This window comes from Hippoglossus stenolepis, chromosome 16, assembly GCF_022539355.2.
Source record: "Hippoglossus stenolepis isolate QCI-W04-F060 chromosome 16, HSTE1.2, whole genome shotgun sequence".
NCBI classification, from domain to species: Eukaryota; Metazoa; Chordata; class Actinopteri; order Pleuronectiformes; family Pleuronectidae; genus Hippoglossus; species Hippoglossus stenolepis.
In genome coordinates, this window is record NC_061498.1 from 13,764,077 (window position 1) to 13,783,524 (window position 19,448).

Sequence of the window (19,448 nt, forward strand, 5' to 3'; positions counted from 1 at the left end):
ACTCAGAATTACTGCCCTGGTGGGAAGGGAAATGGGACCACAACACGTCACGTACAAAAAAAAACTACTTCCTAGGAATCTTGTAAAATGTCTCGTCACTATACGCTGGGAGTTAACATGTGTAAGTAGACTGATTACAGGCGTAAGTCAGTTATGCCGCAGCCCCGTGTTGTTGTCTGCACACATTCATGCGCTGCTCACCTGTTTCCTTGTAGGTCTGCTTGTCGGGCCAGATGACGGAGCAGAGGCTGGTGAGGACCAGCGTGCCCAGTCTGCGCGCTCCTTTCTCTGGGCCGGTGTAGTAGTCGAGTGAGTCCTGGCTCAGCACAAACCAGTACCGACGCTGCTTGATCCAGTTTCCTCGCACCTCCCGCAACAGCCACCCTTTAATCAAGATATACAGACATGCACGGAATGACTACTTGAAATGAAATCATTCTAATACATCAAAGAGCAGAGCTGCAATAGTTATCTGATGAATTCATTTGTCAATCAATGTTCATTTGTCAATAATTTTGCTAATCAATAAAAAAAGATTTCAATACAAAAATGCCAAACACTCATGTTGGGCGTGTCGTTTTTTCTTGTCTCAAACTAACTATCTTTAGGTTTTGGACTGTTGGTTGGGCAAAGCAAGATATTTTGTTTACACCTCTGTTTGTTTGTTGGTTGGTATATTGGATAGTAAGTAAAAACTACCAGACAGATTTCCATGAAACTTGGTGGAAGGATGCAGTATAGGTCAGAGATGAACCCGTTCAATTTTGCTGAGGACCCCAATCAGGGGGCGGATCAGGGAATTTGGTTTTTTCACCTTTTCATAAATGGCTTTTAATAATCCTGCCAAGGCCGTAATTAATAAGAAATAGACTCTACAACTTTAATTTAATTAACAAAACAAAGCTTAACGTTATATCAGTTAATATCCCTTGTATAGGAGGATATGGATTAGATAAAATCAAGTTATCGATCGATATTTGACGTCACTGTACTGCCACTGATTTTATTTTTCTAACAGACAAAGTGGAAAGTGCTGAGCAACCAGAGACCCGGACAATCACTTCCCTTGAGAGCTCTGGGTGGTAGGTGGGCTATAGTCCTAGTATAAACCAGCGCTGCCACACCATGTCTTCCCTAAGAATAAATCCAAAAGCCATGTAATTATCCATAAAGTTTGCAGCAGTCTGTATGTGACTGCCTTGTTGGGGTAAAGAGTAGGGGATAAAAATACAGCCAGTTAATGGCACAGGCTTTAAAAACCTGCATGCAGCCAACATAATTACCACTTTAGAGGTTGACAGAGTGAGAAAAGGAGGAAAAGAGAGTGAGAGCTACTGGAACAGTGTGACAGTTACAGACAAAGACAGTAAAGCAGACATGCCTTCATCCAGCGCATAGGCATGCCCGCCGACCCTGCCAAGCCTGGCTCCACAATGCAAGGCTGTTGTGTTCCCAATGTCCTGAGGGTTTGGAAAGAGAGCAACGGCCCAGATCCACTGTTCCCAAACAGCAGTGAACCTCCTCTTCCCCCTGAGCTATGTGTGCAAATTGTCCCTAATAAATATTTAAACTAAGAGTAGATAAATAAACAAGTTGGGCAGGGCTCGGTCCAGATGCTGCCTCAGAGAGAAACAGACAGAGGAGGATAGAAGATGCCTGGACAGGGGGTCAGCGTTCATCCAGAGGCCTGGATTCTCTGGTGTCTGGCGCTGGTTTCAAGCAGGCCACCTGGAACGACACTAGGGCTGGGTGGGACTATCTGAGGTGGCAAGCATGCTATACGCTGGCAGCATGCCACATGTGGGGTGGCCGTGCACGCGAGTACATATGGTGCGTGCATGCACACTTCCGAGTGGTTTTAAAGGAATAATTAGGCAATGTACCCTGAACTTCCTACCACGTGCAAAACAGCAGTGACGCCACGCCAGCATCACAGCTTCCTCTGTGGTTAGAAATCTGCGCGCCACCTGCCCACCTGTGCCGGCGGGTTTTTCCCCCCCACCCCCTCTCCTCAAAGTGGTTTTCAAGGCAGCGCAAAGCCTCCACTGTCTCTCTACTACCCTGAAATAAAACTGAAGAGGGAGGAGGGGGCCAAGGCTCAGCCTCTCAGGCCATGTTTCCTGTTTGAGAATGTTTTTATATGATATAAGTGCCAGGTTTGAACTCACCATAAACCCACCCAATATAGCCCAAAGCAAAAACCCTGGAGGTACTTAACACCACATCAGAGGGGGGCAGCATCAAAACCCAACGTGAAAGGGATATAAATAAAAACCATGAGGTAAGTCGGGGCTGAGCCTGCTGACGGGCTGCGTCTGGGAGGCAGACACGCTGACTGGGTGAGGGACATAGGGAGAAGGGCATGGCGGGTACGGTGACGCCTCGGTCGCAGACACAGGACATCCCCAAAGATACCGCTCTTCTTTGGGAACTTTTGACAGAGCGATAGGAAAGGAGCGCGGAGCAGCAGCAGCAGCAGAGTCCCGGGACCCCCTGTGTACCCCTCCCCTGGTCCTCCATCTGGATCCCATCTCTCTGGCCTGCTAATGCCTCCCCTGGGGGCCATGGCTCGCCCTTAATTTGTTTCATTTGTGACCCCTGACCCCGCCCACGCCCTGCCCCCTCAAACACGGATCAAGAAGACAATCTCTCTCTGTGCACTTCCATCTCTGTGCTGCAGGCCTCCCATTTTCCACGGGTTTTTAAAAAAAAAAAAATGTATAAAGAAACTTGAGCTTTGAAAACCACTTCAAAGTTTTACTTGAAAAACTGTTTCACATACAGTAAATGTTGGAAACTTTGCTCTGCAGGCCTGTGCATGCTGACAATGAACATCCATAAAGGATCATCACATGAAATTAAAAGACTTCTCAGCTTCAAACTGTATATTACAGTTTTAGGTCAGCGAACGTTATCTGCTGGCTGTTCATGAAGTCGTATATAATGGAAGTCAACAATATAACTAAGAATGAAGGAGCCAGACTGTATAATTACAAGCAACACATAAATAAACTGACTGACAGACTGAGCTGTGGTTTACTGGAGCATGAGAAGCTGTGAATCATGTGAGGAGCAGTTCATTTTATCTGTGAAATCAACAAAGCTATGTCAATAAACCAATGTCAGCATCCCTGTCTGTCACCACTCCATGCGTTTTACGCCACTCATCGGTCTATATCTGCAATGTCTGTGCCCTATTTTAGATAGCGGGGTAATATTTCGCCCCATGTAGCCTCAGGATGTCCTGAAGAAAAACAAACAAAAAAAAAAACGACACAAAGAAAAACACAGTGAACGAGGGGGAAAGGCCCTAATGGAGGGGCTCTTGAAAACTTGTGCAGCGCAAAATGGAATGAGGGGGATTATCTAATGCCCTGAGGTGTGCTACCGTTGTGGTGGCTTTAATAGTGTGCTGGGTTAAAGGATGGGGCCGTGGAGCACGAGCTGAAATTCAAAGTGACAGTGTAATCAATGGCCCAAGGAAAGTAGCTGTCCTCTGTTTTGGAAAGCAACTCCTCACACGTCTCCGCCAACAGCGACAGAGCGAGGGAGGGGGGGGCGCTGGCCGAAGGCGCATGGTAACTGCTGTCAGAATTAGGCAATCTGACTGCCGCCACTCCAAACAGGAACGTAACTTATCCTAGCGCTGGCGTTTCATCGCTCCCTCTCAGTGGCAGAAAAGAAAATCACGGAAATATCCTATGAGATCATTCCTCAAAAGCATCACGCGCGCACGACAGGAGCCGTCCCTACATGAACACACAGGGGCGGGAGACTGGGAGCAGCTGTGGGCCACATGTGGTCAGAGTGAGGTTGGCTACAGGGCGACAGCTCAGCATGGAACTGCGACAGTACTTATTAGGGTAATGAAAAATAAACTGCACTTAATGAGATGACCAGCACCAAGATGGGCCTGCAAGGAATTTATTTATTAACTGAAATTCAAAGCACGGCTACAATTTAAAATTATTTTCATTGTTGATTCAACGTGTTTGATCACTCTATTGATTATTCAGTTTGCATAATGACAAAATCTTAGTTCTCAGAATTCCCTCAGGGTGAAGTCTGCAAACTGCAGTTTTGTTTGAAGAACAGTTCAAAAAGCAAAGAGTATTAAATTTGCACTGATATGAAACAATATCCGTTGATGGCACCAGGTATAGACGTGGAATAAGAATCTAAATTACATTGATAACTTGTTCTTTCTTCATATGACAAAAAAGAACTTTAAAACTGTAAATCCAAAGCATCAAATCCAGGAATCAATGAAATCAGAACATTTTTACTTATTGATTATCAAAACTCTTATCACTTTTTTTCCCCCAGCTGCAGATCAAATAATCGACTTCTCCTTTTAGCCGTCTGACTCTCCTCCCCACAGCAAGATCAGAGCAGGTGGATGCATTCAATTTAAGGCTGAACAGAGCAACAGTGGTGCAGGGGTTTTTTTTTGGGTGAGAATGAGACTCACCTTTGACCAGCAGCTCAGGCTCTTCCTCCAGGCCCATCTTATTCTTGTCAATGATCAGGCTCTTCATCTCTTCAGACGCCTCTGACACGGTGTGCCTGTGTGGAAGAGCAGGAAGAGCGATGTAAAATAACTTCCCTCTCACCTCAAGTCTTCCCCTGACTACTCCACCACCGCCCCATTGGGTGACTAATTGGCCTGGAGACACACGGTTGGCTGCGAACACCCCCCCTACACCCCACCCACCACCACTCTCCAATGTGCCAACAGCTAGTCTTCCCTGATACTCACAGTTGGGGGGAGTCACGCAGGAGGGGGTGGAATGGAAGAAGTGCCACGAATATCCGTCCTCCAGCGTTCTCCCACTTTCCCTCCCTAGCAGCACGCAAGAACGCTTACACACACACACACACACACACACTGATGCATACCGCGCCACTGTGGACAGCTCGTCTCTCTTTTATCACTCCAGCCGGCGAGCCGAGCGGGCGACTGAAAATAAACGTGACAGAGCGACGCCGGCCTGATTCCCAGCCAGACAGCTCACGCCGGTCAGAGGGAGGCAGAAGGTTCAAGGGGTCACAGCCTTGCATAGTTAAACCATAAACATCAAAAACATCTGTAAATCTACTGCACCGCTTGCTCTGTCGTTCCCCATTTAATGCCTCACCATCACGTTTGCAGCTACCTCCCTCAGCATCTGGCCGGGGGCCATGCTGTGGGCGTTGTTATCTCAGGCCAAGGTCCATTTCCAGTCTCTACGATTGTTTGGAGGTTTTATCTCTCCTCATTTATTTGCCTAATTGCTCGTTTATTTTCTCTATTTCCTGGGTCTAACAAGCTTTGTTAGGTACAAGTGACAAACCCCTCCTTCCTTCCTGTCCTCCTCCTCCTTCTGGGATCACTGCTCAGGAAATGAGCCAAGCCCTCCCTCCCTGATATCTGGCCTCTGGTTACCTACTCGCTCCCCGGCTGATTTATGTCATTATTGATCTGATAATGCTTGGAATGTTCCTCCTCACGGAAGGCGGTAATAATCAATGAGTCTGAATATAGCCTTATCTGCTTTGACTCAGCTTACACGACTGCAGAGGCCATTTCCTGTCTTTTGACTGACCTGATCCTGTCCACACAATGGCATATAAAGTGGATCCATGGGACATTACCTCTCATTTATACAATTTTATCCTGTTATCAAACATAATTTTAGATTCAAATTGATTGCCCTCTATAATGTAAGCTAGAGAAGCTCTGTCTATCTGGTGGGTCCTTTTTCTTTTCACCCCTGTCTGTTTGTTTGTTGCTCGACTGTTTGTAAGAAAGATTACGTGATAACTACACAATGAAATTTCCAGAAACTTGGTGGAAGGATGCAGTATGGGTTAGGGAAGAACTTGTTGGTGCTTATACAAATCAGGGGGCGGATCCAGGATCTTTTTATTATTATTACTTTCTTTAACATGTTTTGACATTTTCATTGATTTCCCAGGAAATAATTCATGGATACTAAAAGGGCAAATCAGGCATATTTAGGAGACTGATATCCATGAGAATGTGCAATTCGATGCAGTTTGATTAAATTTAATGTGACTATTCTGCCTTGTCGGATATTTGCGCTCTAATGCCATTCTAGTTTTTCGGTATGTGTATATAAACTCATCACCCAAAAGCAAGAGTGAGAGGAGGACAATCATGATCCTGTCACATTATACCCAGTCATGCTGTGTTACTAAGCCTGCTTGCTTGCTACAGCAGCAGCCTGCGAGGACCTCTGAGAGCCCGTGCATCCACAGGCTCCACTTAAAAGGCATTAAAATAAACACAGACATGTGAGGACGTCTCGCATTTGAGGTTGTTAATATCCCCTGCTACATAACAGAGACATACACGCAGACGGGCAGAGTTAGTCTGTGTGCAGCCCAAACAGGACAAGGATTAGAACGAAAGAAAAACCTACGCCTCCATCTGAGAATATAGGCTTGTGTACACGGCAGCTGTGTTTATGTTCAATGCATCCGAAATGTCAACACGCGTCGTTTCTTAATCTAGGTTTAGGTTAAACTAATATTACAACAAGGACAAATTTAAACTTATAAACAACTGCTGTAACCAAGAGCAGTGACTTAACTCTACAGTAAGTGGAAGAGGTTATAAAGTACACCAACATCTTGGAAGAATAATCTCGCTGAAAAATCAACCTTGGTTCTCATGTCTGCAGATTTCTAAGTCATGTGGACATCTTAGCCATAATACCAGCACAGACAGAAATCTGTTTTCCTGCCCCTAACTGAACAATCCTTCCGTCTTTACCTTGAAAAACTTTATAAATCAACTTCAATGCCCCTTTTAGGTCACGCACGGAGGAAGCACAGGGTATTACAAGAGGACAAAAGCACAGGTCCAAACCCAAGGTTTGACCTTTAGCAACACAAACTAGCCTGACCTTCAATTTAAGTGTTGCTTTGGCAGAGTCAATATGTGCATTGTGTCCAAAAAAGCCCGGCTAATGTCCAAAATCAGGAGACGGGCTGGAGACCCCAGCAGTAAAGCTGTCTCTACAAAAAGTCTGCTCATGATAACCAACTCTTATTGTTGCCATGAGATGTCTTTCTTCTTCATTTCTTTCATGTTCTAATATTTTCACATTGTTGCAACATGTTAAATAAGAAGAAACTTGTAATTATGAGGAGATAAATCGAGCATTCAGCGAGTTTATCTCTGGGGGAAGAATCATATACAGCTGGACAATCTTTGTTTCTTGTCTTCTAGTGTGTTCACGTTTTTATCAATCAACATCTGCATCACATGGTTGAACCGATACTATCTTTCCTATCACTCTCCTGAAAAACAACATGCTATTCAGCTCAGAGCAACTGCACTGTTGATGTGGGGGCTTCGGATCTCAACAGCTGTCCAGCAGCCCCGTACCACCACCCCCCAAACCTACCGCCCCCACATTCCCAGAAGCCCCAGCAGAGGCTGTGACGGAGGGGGCCCATCGTAGGCGGCTTCCTGCGGACTGCAGGAAACAATTTGATATGGGGATTAAGCAGCACAGAGAAAAGAGCGAGTGCACATATACAGAGAGAACACCTCTCTTCCCTGCCCTGAGGGCTGAGCATCAGCTACTGCAGGGGAGGAGCGTCATTTTAAAGTCACACTTCGGAGATGTGTTGAAAATCAAGGTTCAAATCAATCATTTCCTCTGCTCTGTGGTCCGGGCCCTTTTTTATCTCGCAGACTGGAGACCAGTTATTCTCCTCAGACACAGACAAGTTCTGTTTCAAAAAGGGAAAGAGCCTTCACAGCGATTCGGTTATGGAAGTTAAAACAAAAACATCTGCAGGCTCTACTGTATAGAGCAGCTCAGAGCAGCGGATATAAAATGTAGGCTGTCCCTCGAAGTAGGAGAGGGGAAGTCAAAAAAGAAGAAACATGATTTGCAAGAAGAACAAATATTTCCCTATATAACCGCAGAGAGTTTATTCTATAGCAAATTTAAAGCACAAGTTAACATCCTGTGCAATTAAATGTCCTCTCACCTTTTTATAGAAATGAGTGACAGTGTGTATGCTGTGTAATCTGACTGCTGGTTAGTACAGTGTGAGTGAGACACAGAGTTGTGCTCATTACTACTCATCCAGTCCATCACTAGTTGTCGCCACCACTAACTTGTGTGTGCCCTGTTTTCTCAGTTTCACATCTGTTATAGCTACGCAACACAAAATTGAGTAGGGTTGCAGTAATTATTTATATTTTTGAATATCCCGCCATTTTCTTCTTGATCATCTTGAGTAGAATAGAATTTTCCTCGGCTCAGGGTGATGTTTTTGAACGTCTTATTTGAATGAATAAAACAAAAAATCCAACCATTATGTTTACTGTCGTGTAAAACAAATACTGCATCATGTTTGAGAAGCTGGACCCAAAATGTATTCAAAACCATTACCTTTTTTACTTTCTACGGTTGATCGATTAATCAACTGATCATTAGAAGCTGGAGGGATTAAGTTAATTAATCAATTGTTAACATACTAATGACCGTAAACGGGACACAGTGAGTATCCAGAACACAGCGGCTTCATGTATTGCTGGACTTTCTACTTCAACTCAACAATTTGGAAATAGCCCTTTTAGCTGTTGCAAAATCTGACACAAAAGTCCCTAGCTGACATTATTTTAAACCCATAATTTGAACACAATGCAGCATAATGGCATATAATTAAAAATAGTGTTTTAAAAACACTAATGACCTTGTAAGTCACACTACTGCATTGTTGAAGATCCTACATGGGTGTGGTCGACCTACACTCCGGTTCAGTCGAGTGCAGATTTACTAGGATTTACAGGAGGTCACTGAAATGTACAAGAGAGAAACGTGCACAACGTCCCACCGTTTAACAGGTGAAAGAAAACCAACAGGAGAGTCAGGGGGGTGTAAATCAACTCCCAGAGAAGAGCTTCAATTAGCCAAAGTAAGTGAAAACACCATTTGGACTGTGAGGTTAAGTGGTTAGCATTTTATCACTGAATGCAATTAATTTAATTCACTGTAGCCCGACTCCCTGTAAATCTCATCGGCTTTGACCTTGTTTTTTCTTGTTCACTGATTATATGATGAATAATGAATAATACATGCTGTTATTGGTTAACGTACAAGTTACAATGAGCACTTCCAAAGATTAAAAATAGTTCAGGAATCAGAGGCGCTGTCTGCTCGGATCGTTTCAATATTTATTATAAGAAGCCGAGTTGGTAAACGGTTCACGTCAGAGTGTAGTTTGTAAAGAAATTTCTGACAGCAACAATTATCCTTCACCTGGACAAAAATGTCACCAAACCAGTTTCTGGCAGTTAAATAAAGTTGAATATTTGCACTAATGTGACCTCTTCAGCTGATTTTACAGGAGTTATACATAGTTTGTATCAGGTCCAATTCAAAACGCATAACAAAGCAAAGGTAGCCAAGTTAGGCTAGCAACAGGGGTTAGAATGCAACACACCCAAGTCCGACTAAACTGACTTTCCTGTTCTTCCCATTCTAAAGACTGCATGTGAATGCAGCATTATCTACTGTTCCAAGCTAGAGACGGACTCAAGCCTATGGTCCGTCCATAAATACTGTTCATCACGACTGATGAGCGAATTGTCAAGTGGCCTTTCACGGTGCCATGCTTAAATCTGCCAAGTACGAGTGGCGCAATGAGTTGATTAGTTTGTGACCATATGTAGCCGCTGCGATTGAGTGATGAGTAATTGATTTCAGTCCAGGGTCTAATCAAAACGCAGAGACGCTAATTAAAGTGAGAAAAAGCGGTGTCCTTGCTCTCGGGCTCAGATGACCGCATTGGAAACAGCGGAGACTCGTCCCGGCATACAAAGCGGGTCCTTGTCCCCACAAAAAACGGGCACATTTTCAAAAAGTGACCCTTGGGCGGCTGCGTCGCAGAAAAAAATACTTTATCTGATGCTGACGAGACAGCCAGACGGGTTCAAACAAATGAACTCAACCCAGTATGAGAGTCAGATGTCCAGGCTTATCTACTGTTCCCAAATGATGGGCCTGCGTCGCTTCACACAGGTTTTTATTAGATGTCCGAACAAGCACAAAGGATAAATAACTCTGTCTAAAACAGCATCATAATCAGAGTTTCTTTTTGTAGAAATCCATCCTCCTCTCTCTCGTCTCTATGCCCTCCCCCCACAGTGCACGGGCTGGCTGCATGGGCCTCTGGCTGAAGCTGGGCTGGTGGGAAAATGGGAATGTGGTGATTAAGACTGGGCCTATATGACCTCCCAGCTAAAAATACGCTGTTTACTCAAGACCACTGCCAAGAAACTCTGGACGAGGCAGAGGGGAGAGGGAAAAAAAGTCATGTTTTGAGAAAGGAGGAGGGTGGGGGGGGACAGGAAGTCAGAGTTAGTGACTGAAGGAGAGTGTGTTGATTAGAAAATAAATCTTATGATCGAGCGTTTTTAAAAATATCCGAATGAAATCGCTTTGATCGTGATGTGAACTCAAACTTCCTACATTTCCTGATGTCGTTCAAGGGGTCGTTGAGTGATGGGTGGATGGTTGACAGACAGACTGACGGACACTCAGACAGCCAATTACCGGGGGCCCACTTCTAAGCTTTCTACCCAAACACTCACATGTTCTCATGCACACACACACACACACACACACACACTCTGTCTCTCACGCACAGACGTACTGTAGATCCACACACATGAAATACATTATCAAACACTGGTCTCTTTCAGCCATCGCCGCCTGGCAGCCCATACCACAGCATGTCAACTCTTTGACAGTCAAAAGCCATCAAAAAATGAAGGAGAGGGGGCTAATGAGGGAGCAGATGGAACAAATGATGAGAAAGAGAGATGGGGAAGTCCTCTGGTGTCCATTTCTCCTTCTGCTAGAGTTTGCACTCTGCCCTGCCCTGGCTGTGAGACGCAGTGAGGAAAGTAAAACTAGTGATGATGCAAGACAGATTTGAGTGTGAACACAGCAGGAGGGAGCAGGCTGGCTGGCACTGTGCTGACTGAAGCTCTGGTCGGACCTGGTATTACCGTCCGTCCTGAGAGATCCCATCACAAGTGGTCAGCGCTAAGTACAGTGCCTTGCATAAGTATTCACCCCCCTTGGACTTTTTCCCATTATGTACTGTTACTAACTGGAATTCAAATAGACTTAAATAAACTTTTTCCCGTTTGATCAACAAAACATGCATAGTACTTTGGAGGTGCAAAATAAATTTTATTGTGACACAAACAATAATGAGAACAAAAAAGTTGACATCTGTTGGGTGCATAAGTATTCACCCCTGTGTCAATACTTGGTAGAACCCCTTTCGCTGCAATTACAGCTGCAAGTCTTTGGGGTATGTCTCTACCAGCTTTGCACATCTAGAGATGGAAAGGTTTGTCCATTCTTCTTGGCAAAAAAGATGAAGCTCAGTCAGATTGGATGGAGACCGTCTGTGAACCGCAATCTTCAAGTCTTGCCATAGATTCTCTATTGGATTGAGGTCTGGGCTTTGACTGGGCCATTTTAAGACATTAACATTCTTTAATCCAAACCATTCCTTTGTAGCTCTGGCTGTATGTTTAGGGTCATTGTCCTGCTGGAAGATGAACCTCCGCCCCAGTCTCAAGTCTTTTGCAGACTGCATCAGATTTTCTTCAAGGATTTCCTGTATTTGGCTCCATCCATCTTTCCCTCTATTCTGACCAGTTTCCTGTACCTGCTGAAGAGAAGCATCCCCACAGCATGATGCTACCACCACCATATTTCACTGTTGGGATGGTGTGCTCAGGGTGATGGGCAGTGTTGGGTTTCGCCACACATAGCGTTTTGCATTGAGGCCAAAGTTCAATTTTGGTCTCATCTGACCAGAGCACCTTCTTCCACATGTTTGCTGTGTCTCCCACATGGCTTCTGGCAAACTCCAAACGGGATTTTTTATGGATCCCTTTCAACAATGGCTTTCTTCTTGCCACTCTTCCATAAAGGCCAGATTTGTGGAGTAGACGACTAATAGTTGTCCTGTGGACAGATTCTCCCACCTCAGCTGTGGATCTCTGCAACTCCTCCAGAGTAACCATGGGCCTCCTGGTTGCTTCTCTGATTAATTTTCTCCTTGTCCGACTCTTCAGTTTGGGTGGACGGCCTCCTCTTGGTAGGTTTGCGGTTGTGCCATATTCTTTCCATTTTCTTATGATGGATTTTATGGTGCTCAGAGAGATGTTCAAAGCTCTGGATATTTTTTTATAACCTAACCCTGCTTCATATTTCTCCACAACTTTATCCCTGACCTGTTTGGTGAGCTCCTTGGTCTTCATGATGCTGTTTGTTCAGTAATGATCTCCAACAAACTCTGAGTCCGTCACAGAACAGGTGTATTTATACTGAGATTAAATTGCAGACAGGTGGACCCTATTTACTAATTATGTGACTTGCAAATGTGACTTGTGAATGCAATTGGTCGCACCAGATCTTTGTTAGGGGTTTCACAGTAAAGGGGGTGAATACATATGCACTCAACACTTTTCAGATTTTTATTTGTAAATAATTGTGAAATCCATGTAATATTTCCCCCCACTTCCAAATGATGCACTATTTTGTGTTGGTCCATTACATAAACTCACGATGAAATAAATTTTAATCTGTGGTTATACCATGACAAAATGTAGAAAAGTCCAAAGGGGGTGAATACTTATGCAAGGCACTGTATGTGAGTTCACACCTGACATTTAAATGTGTCCTGAATGTGTCTCCTGTGACCACATCTTGCTTCCCCGCTCTATACGCAAATATACACGACACGTCATTTGCGTACGTGAAAACCAAATGATGTTGTTTTTACCCAGTCTGAATTTACAGATGTGGCTGATGACAATGTGTGTGTGTGTGTGTGTGTGTGTGTGTGTGTGTGTGTGTGTGTGTGTGTGTGTGTGTGTGTGTGTGTGTGTGTGTGTGTGTGTAGATCTTTACTCAGCACTTGACCAGATATCAGATTCCTCAGGATCGGTGTTAATATCAGGGTGTCAGACCATATAAGGAGGTTACATATCAGTGCAGCATTACTATTACATATTTCAGTCTCTTGGTTTCAATGCAATGTTCGCAATTATGAAAATCCATCTTGTAAAAGAAACATCAAATGTACAAAATTACCTGAAACATTCTGTTTGAAACTATTCTTTTTGCTCTGCCTTGTTATGTGGCACATTGTTTTGATATGGTTAAATTCTTGTTCTACGAGGACGTAAGAAAGGCAATCTTTACTAAAATCTCCACTATTTCTGTTAATTTCCTCTGGCTGTATGATTATGAAAAATATTTTTGTAGTAGATTTCATTTGCCAGGCTCGACAGAGAAAGCTGAATATTTTGACTAGGACTCAAGTTGTGAAATAATACTTCCATAGTAATAATAAGACTTTCTAATGACCTGAAATGTAATGGAATGTTTGAGCATGGCAACTGCACTTCTTGGTGCCTTGTAAACCCATCAGGTTTGGGCACTCTGTTTGCATGACACAAAAATAAAATAAAATTATATTGTATGTGGCAAATGGCCACGTTTGCGTAATAAAAACAATTCTGAAACTCAAAATACATCATACACAAAAAGCCTAGTATTTTCACATTTTAAAATGACTGACGGCAAGACTTTATCCAGGAGTTCTGGGAGACCTCTGAGATGGCCCAAACTCGACACCACATGCGTCTGTACACACCACTGTCATTGATCTGAGCGTCACCATATTAACCTCAGTCTGATAGAACAAACATAAATTCCCACGATGACTCAGCATCCTATCTGGGCCCGTTATTCAAACAAATATGTCAGATTTATGTCTCGTACTGTGTGGTTTAACTCAATAGCTCAATAAAAGTTCAAAGTAAACCCCGAGCTGTTCGCCTTGTAATGACTAGTGACTAAAGATAAACTTATATGACCCCATTTACTATAAAACAATGCCATGACTTATCAGAGCCTGGCTTGGCTTTCCCTCCATACGGCTGAACTCCTGGGCGTGTCCACTCACTGGCCAGGTAATGACCGAGCACTGCACTCTCTAATCTCTGCCCTCAGTGTGATGATTACAGCCATGGCTTTTAACACACTCCCTTCAAAACCACCACCACTATATTGTCAAAGTGACACACTCGCATGCACACGCACGCACACACATCCGAGCCACACCTCTTCTGGGAGTGCTGCTGATGTAGGCCTGAGTCACCCAGTCTGGATTGCCTACCTCCCTCCTCACGTCGACCCTTCCTGCTCTCAACAGTCGGCGTGGCCTGTGTGACGGCAGCACAATGTCTCAACAACCTAGCACCCGAGGCAGCTCTACTTGACGAGAGTCGCTGCAGGACCCTCCTTTATGCATGTGCGGTGTATGATCGTCCTACAAGTCGAGCTTTGTGACTCACTGGCTTTGAGTCGGCAGATGTACAGTGGAGATTGTGGATGGGGGGGTTGAGGGGATGATAAGGGCACGATGCCAGCGATTGAGTGGAGCAGAGCCAGGCTACATCACTGAGATCACAGCTCTGTACTAATAGTCTGGATCAAGCCCTCCATTAATCACTCCTTCCCTTTGTCACTTGCATTCGCTCGAAAACCACATGACCGTTGTATTATTTGTCAGTCGCATAGTGGCTCCTTGTAACGGGCAGTTTGAATGCACAACCTTCAAACTAAAAAAGCAATTGGATTTTTTTGTTGTGGAGTTAGCTGGACATTACAACTTCTGCCGGTCACAGACTTCTTGGTTGAATATTGACATTATTTGCCAATGCAGCCCCTTACGGCAGCTAAGCCGACCTTTGAATGGAAAAGTTAAAAAGTCAAAAGGTTAACGAGTGAAAACCGACGTGGCATTATCCATAAGCAGTTAAAGTAACGCTGCAACTTGCGCATATTGGACTATCTGTCAATACAGATTTGATTCAGTGCCACTTGTACCGATACACACGTGAAAATGTGTGCGGCTGTAAGGTTAAGCACATGAGAGAAGCCCTGCAGAGGAAGTGCAAAAACTCTACTGAGAGGCCTGTAGTTACACATGTGCCAGGGACAATTACAGAAATCCCCAGCACCCAGAGGAAGTATACAAGTAAAAGAAGGAACTATTACTTCCTTTTTTTTTTTTTTATCAATTTGTTTTTGGGGGGTGTCTCTCTCTCTCTCTCCTTACCCATTTGTTCCGTTGGCTGTACGAGTTGGTTGAGAAACAGTCACATCAGCTGGACTCTGTCAACAGAAGAGAGAGAGAATGGGGTAAATAGATGATAATGCAACACAAACATTGGCCTATCCTTAGAACGAGCCCGCAGGTTGCAGATGGTCCCTCAATGGTTCGCCTTCAGTGGACATGTTACAGTAGACCATGCAGCCATTCCTGGCAATCCCAGCACATAGCTGCTCTGTTCCTGTAATGCTTGGCTCTCACTTGCAACGGGGTGAGCTGGTGGGGAGAAATATGGCATGCAAAACAAGCTCATTTAATATAGGAGAGGGGAACAGACGAATCTTTTGTGCCGTGGCTGCGTGCAAACCCCAAAATGCTTTTATTGTGATCAGTCATTTCTCTGCGAAGGTTGTTAACCTAAAAATAAACCTGGTCTTTGAGATTGCACTCATTGCAGGAACAGCTGCCTTGATCGTTTCTACCCACAAGTATATAGAGACGTAAGCTGATGTTAAAAGGCTGTCAGATTAAAGAAAACAGGGAGATCGCAGGAGGGGGATTCTATAAATAAAGTCATGGAGGTGTGCTGATGATGACTATCTGACAATCACAGCCATAAAAGTTAGATAAGTTATCCAGTCTGCTATAGCCAGTTAAAATATCAAATCACATTCCCTCTTTCTTGGCCATCAGTTTTGTATGGAAATTGGAGTTAGTGCTTCTACAGGCTACAAGTTAGTCTGCCACTGGCAGACACGTAAACTCAAATTTCACTGGTGGAACAATGAACTTTTACTGTAGGACTCCCCTGTTAAGCAGATGATGAGAGAGGATGTTTCTTTTCACTGTTCCCCAGCCCTTAGATTCCCAACCTGACTTTGGAAAACCCCAACAGACATCTGCGCTTGCCTGAGAGCAGTATGGGCTGATTCCCTGATGTGTGAGACAGGCAGTACCGTAAGTCCCCCCCCTGGCCAAACTTGCCTCTGTGAGCCACAGCCTTGAGCCAGCTCCTGCGGCTGCCCTGGCCCAGCTTGGGTGTGTTGGCCTACCTGAAACACTATCCAGGTCAGATCTGGGCCCCTCGCAGTTTACACACACACACACACACACACACACACACACACACACACACACACACACACACACACACACACACACACACACACACACACACACACACACACACACACACACACACACACACACACACACACACACACACACACACACACACACAAGCCTAAGTTTAGCCCATGCCCTGTAAAAACAATCTACTGCTTCTTTTTGGATGGCTCAAAAGAAATCATTAACTACAAATTTATAGGCCAGTATGGGATCTGTGTTGTATTTACAAGGCAGATGGACTCTGAAACAAATGAGGAAAAGATGAGGGTTGGGATAATAAGAGGCAATTAATGTTTAGCCAAGGCAGAGATACTGTAAATGTCAAACCAGACAGGCAAGAATAACCGAGAAGCACCGGAAAGCGACTTGTGAATGGAAGAGAAGTGTGTACGGTAATTCCCTCCCCTTGTCTGCTAACCATAAATGATTCAGCCGAGCCAACAGCCCCAGAGAAGAAAATTCAGACAGACAGCCATGACTGAAAGCGACAAATCAATACTAATCACATCAACGACTGCAAAGCTGTAAATCCACGAAATAAACTAATCAGACAATCAATAAACTAATGGTTCAGGTTGATCGAGTTACGTGGAGATCTGGGCAGTTCTCCACAAAATGTGACAATTTACAGAAATATAGCTTTCCAATGAGTTAATGGGGTGTGGGATGAGGAGTGAGGATAGCGTGCGATGCAGGGCCCTGGCAAAAGCTCCCCCTTTGGACGGGCAGTGGATGAATCACTCCAGACTAGAACAGAGCATGGAGGGAAAGAGGGAAAGATGCTGTGATGTGTTTGTTCCGTGGCTGACTTCCGCTCTCGCTTTCCCTCTGTCTACTCTCTCTCTCTCTCTCTCTCGCTCCCTTCAGCTCTCCTGGGAGGCTGAGTAACCAGGAGGAAATGCTTGGGCTCAGCCAGTGTCGGCCTGAAGACCAGATGTGTGGCCTAGAGGTGGTGAGGCAGAGACGCAACGGAAACCAAATATAAACCAGCGTACCGTGACACCTCTGAAGACAGAGGGCAGTAGTGACGGTTATTGGGACCCACTTTCAGCATGGTGGGACTGTGTCTGTTTGTTCCAAGCAACAGGATGCACTGCGGTGCTCCCGTCCACAAATACAACTGCACAGGATGGCGCTACTTTATGGGTAAACGTGACTTCACCTTGCATAAAAAGTTGAATGAAGTTTCAGTGGAAATGGAAAGAAGAGAAAATGACGGATGTCCCGTCCTAAAATTAGTGCGGTGCTGTCCTAACACAGGAGGCATTCAGCTCTCACTGTTTGGGCAGCTGTTGGAGAGCAGCTTCATTGAATGGGGACTGTAAACACGCAGGGAAAAGGGTTCTGACATGGCCCCGTGCTCTTAAGGGCAAAGCCAACACAAGCGTCAGCACTGACTCATGATTCCAACCTCAGTGAGACCAGTCCTGGCAGGGACAGCGCGTCACCGTTGGCTTTGGTGCTGTGGATGCGGCAAATCATGGTGTCCTCTGGCAGCATGTTGGAAAACAACTCTGGAGATTGTGGTGAAAGTTTTGGATGCCTTAAGCGAGGGAGACCCAACTGGACCTGCGGGTTGCTGTGGTCATCCCTGGCAGGAGCTGGACGGAGTCCTGCTAAATGCTGCATTTCAGCATTACAAAGTCCAAAAGACACACACACACACACACACACACACAGACACAGACACACACCCAGGGAGGTCTGACCTGCTGTCTGAAAATGTGGCTTGTCAAGCTCTTGACGATATTGAGCCCTGGGAATCTTCAACCCCCACCCCCTCCGTTGACACCATGAAAAGCCAAACAGTATCTGCTACATCTGTATATTGTGAGGGGGTGTCTCTGGGGAGCATAACCAACAGAAATTGGATAAGAGTGGGTCAGCTGATGATGATGATATTGGCTTAGAGTGGTTTGACTGTGGTCTTAATTATTGGCTGAGCGTACACTATTGACACAGGGTTACAATACCCAGCATTAACCACTGAGACAGATCAAGAAGAAAACAGGGTTGGTGGGAGTGGATTGATTTTCTGCAAGGATCATGGAATCAATAATCAATAACTTAATGACACCTGGGTAACAAAAATAATTTTCCAAAAGGCTATTTCCTGTCTTTGGTCACTTGGTGAAACATATGTTGCATCAGTCAATAAAGTTAAGAACTAATCTGATAAACTGAACATGATAGATTAGAGAGGAGTGCTCCACAAAGGAAAATATACCACTCTGATTAATAGAAGAAGTCATTTTTATGGACGAGGACAAATCCATTCCTATTTATGAATATTTAAGAGTAAGATATAAATAGCACCAAGGCCAGACCCATCAGTGGTGTAACACCACTTCAGGGGAGGGGGAGCAGCTTCCAAGACAAAGAACCATTAGAGCTCCAAAGGAATCACTTTTTTTCAACCTATAATAAAAAACTATAAATACAGCTTTTATTTAGGAATTATTGTTAATATATATGTTATGCAACAAGAAACCACCCCTTGGCTCAACATGCAATGACAAAAAAAACTTTATTACACTTAGGTGAAAACTATTTCTCCTATTCCAGTTACTACTTGGTCATACACCTGCACATGCAATTGAAAGCTCTCATGTTAAAGTTGTCCCAAAAACTTTGGGTGGATTCTCAGCTTTTACTGGTCATATTCATCTTAGTGATTTAGAGTTTATACATGGACCTGAATGCAATCCTTAGGTCAAGGTCATCGCTCAGAGCGCGTTCTTCTCCAAACAACACACGTAAAATACATTAAACCAACGTTAAACTGTATCCACCCAGAGCAGCACATTTTTGGGGTATAGATTCCATTTTATTGAGAGATCAGGGGAAGTTATAGGGAAAGGAGATCTCTGTGTTTTGCTTTAGAAGACTTCTCCACTGAGACATGTTACTATGATCCCGTATTGATTACTGATTTGAAGCCCAGTTGGGATCTGACCACCTCTGACCACCGATGGTCAGGCAGATGGATTGAATGTTTGCCAAAGAGAAGCGTGCTCCACACCAACACCTCTGTCGATAACCCAGAGCAACAGATGCTGCTCATATCTGAATGCTGCTGGTTGTGTTGGACTTCTGTTGAGGCATTGACCGTGCAACACTTCATGCACATTGCTGCAGTGTTG

At 44.5% G+C, this 19,448-nt stretch overlaps 1 protein-coding gene across 2 annotated transcripts in view; it reads right to left on the reverse strand.

Annotated features, from left to right (window-relative positions):
• plekhh3 (pleckstrin homology, MyTH4 and FERM domain containing H3) overlaps positions 1 to 19,448 on the reverse strand; it is a 35,732-nt gene that overhangs the window by 14,616 nt on the left and 1,668 nt on the right. The window contains exons 2-4 of one of the 2 annotated variants that reach the window (XM_035180000.2): positions 15,184 to 15,239; positions 4,472 to 4,566; positions 202 to 384 (exon numbers count right to left, since the gene is read on the reverse strand). In XM_035180000.2, coding sequence (XP_035035891.2) covers positions 202 to 384; positions 4,472 to 4,566; positions 15,184 to 15,239 — 334 coding nt within the window. Of the gene's footprint in view, positions 1 to 201; positions 385 to 4,471; positions 4,567 to 4,759; positions 7,391 to 15,183; positions 15,240 to 19,448 lie in introns of those variants that run through there. The other variant, XM_035180001.2, reaches the window with a different exon arrangement.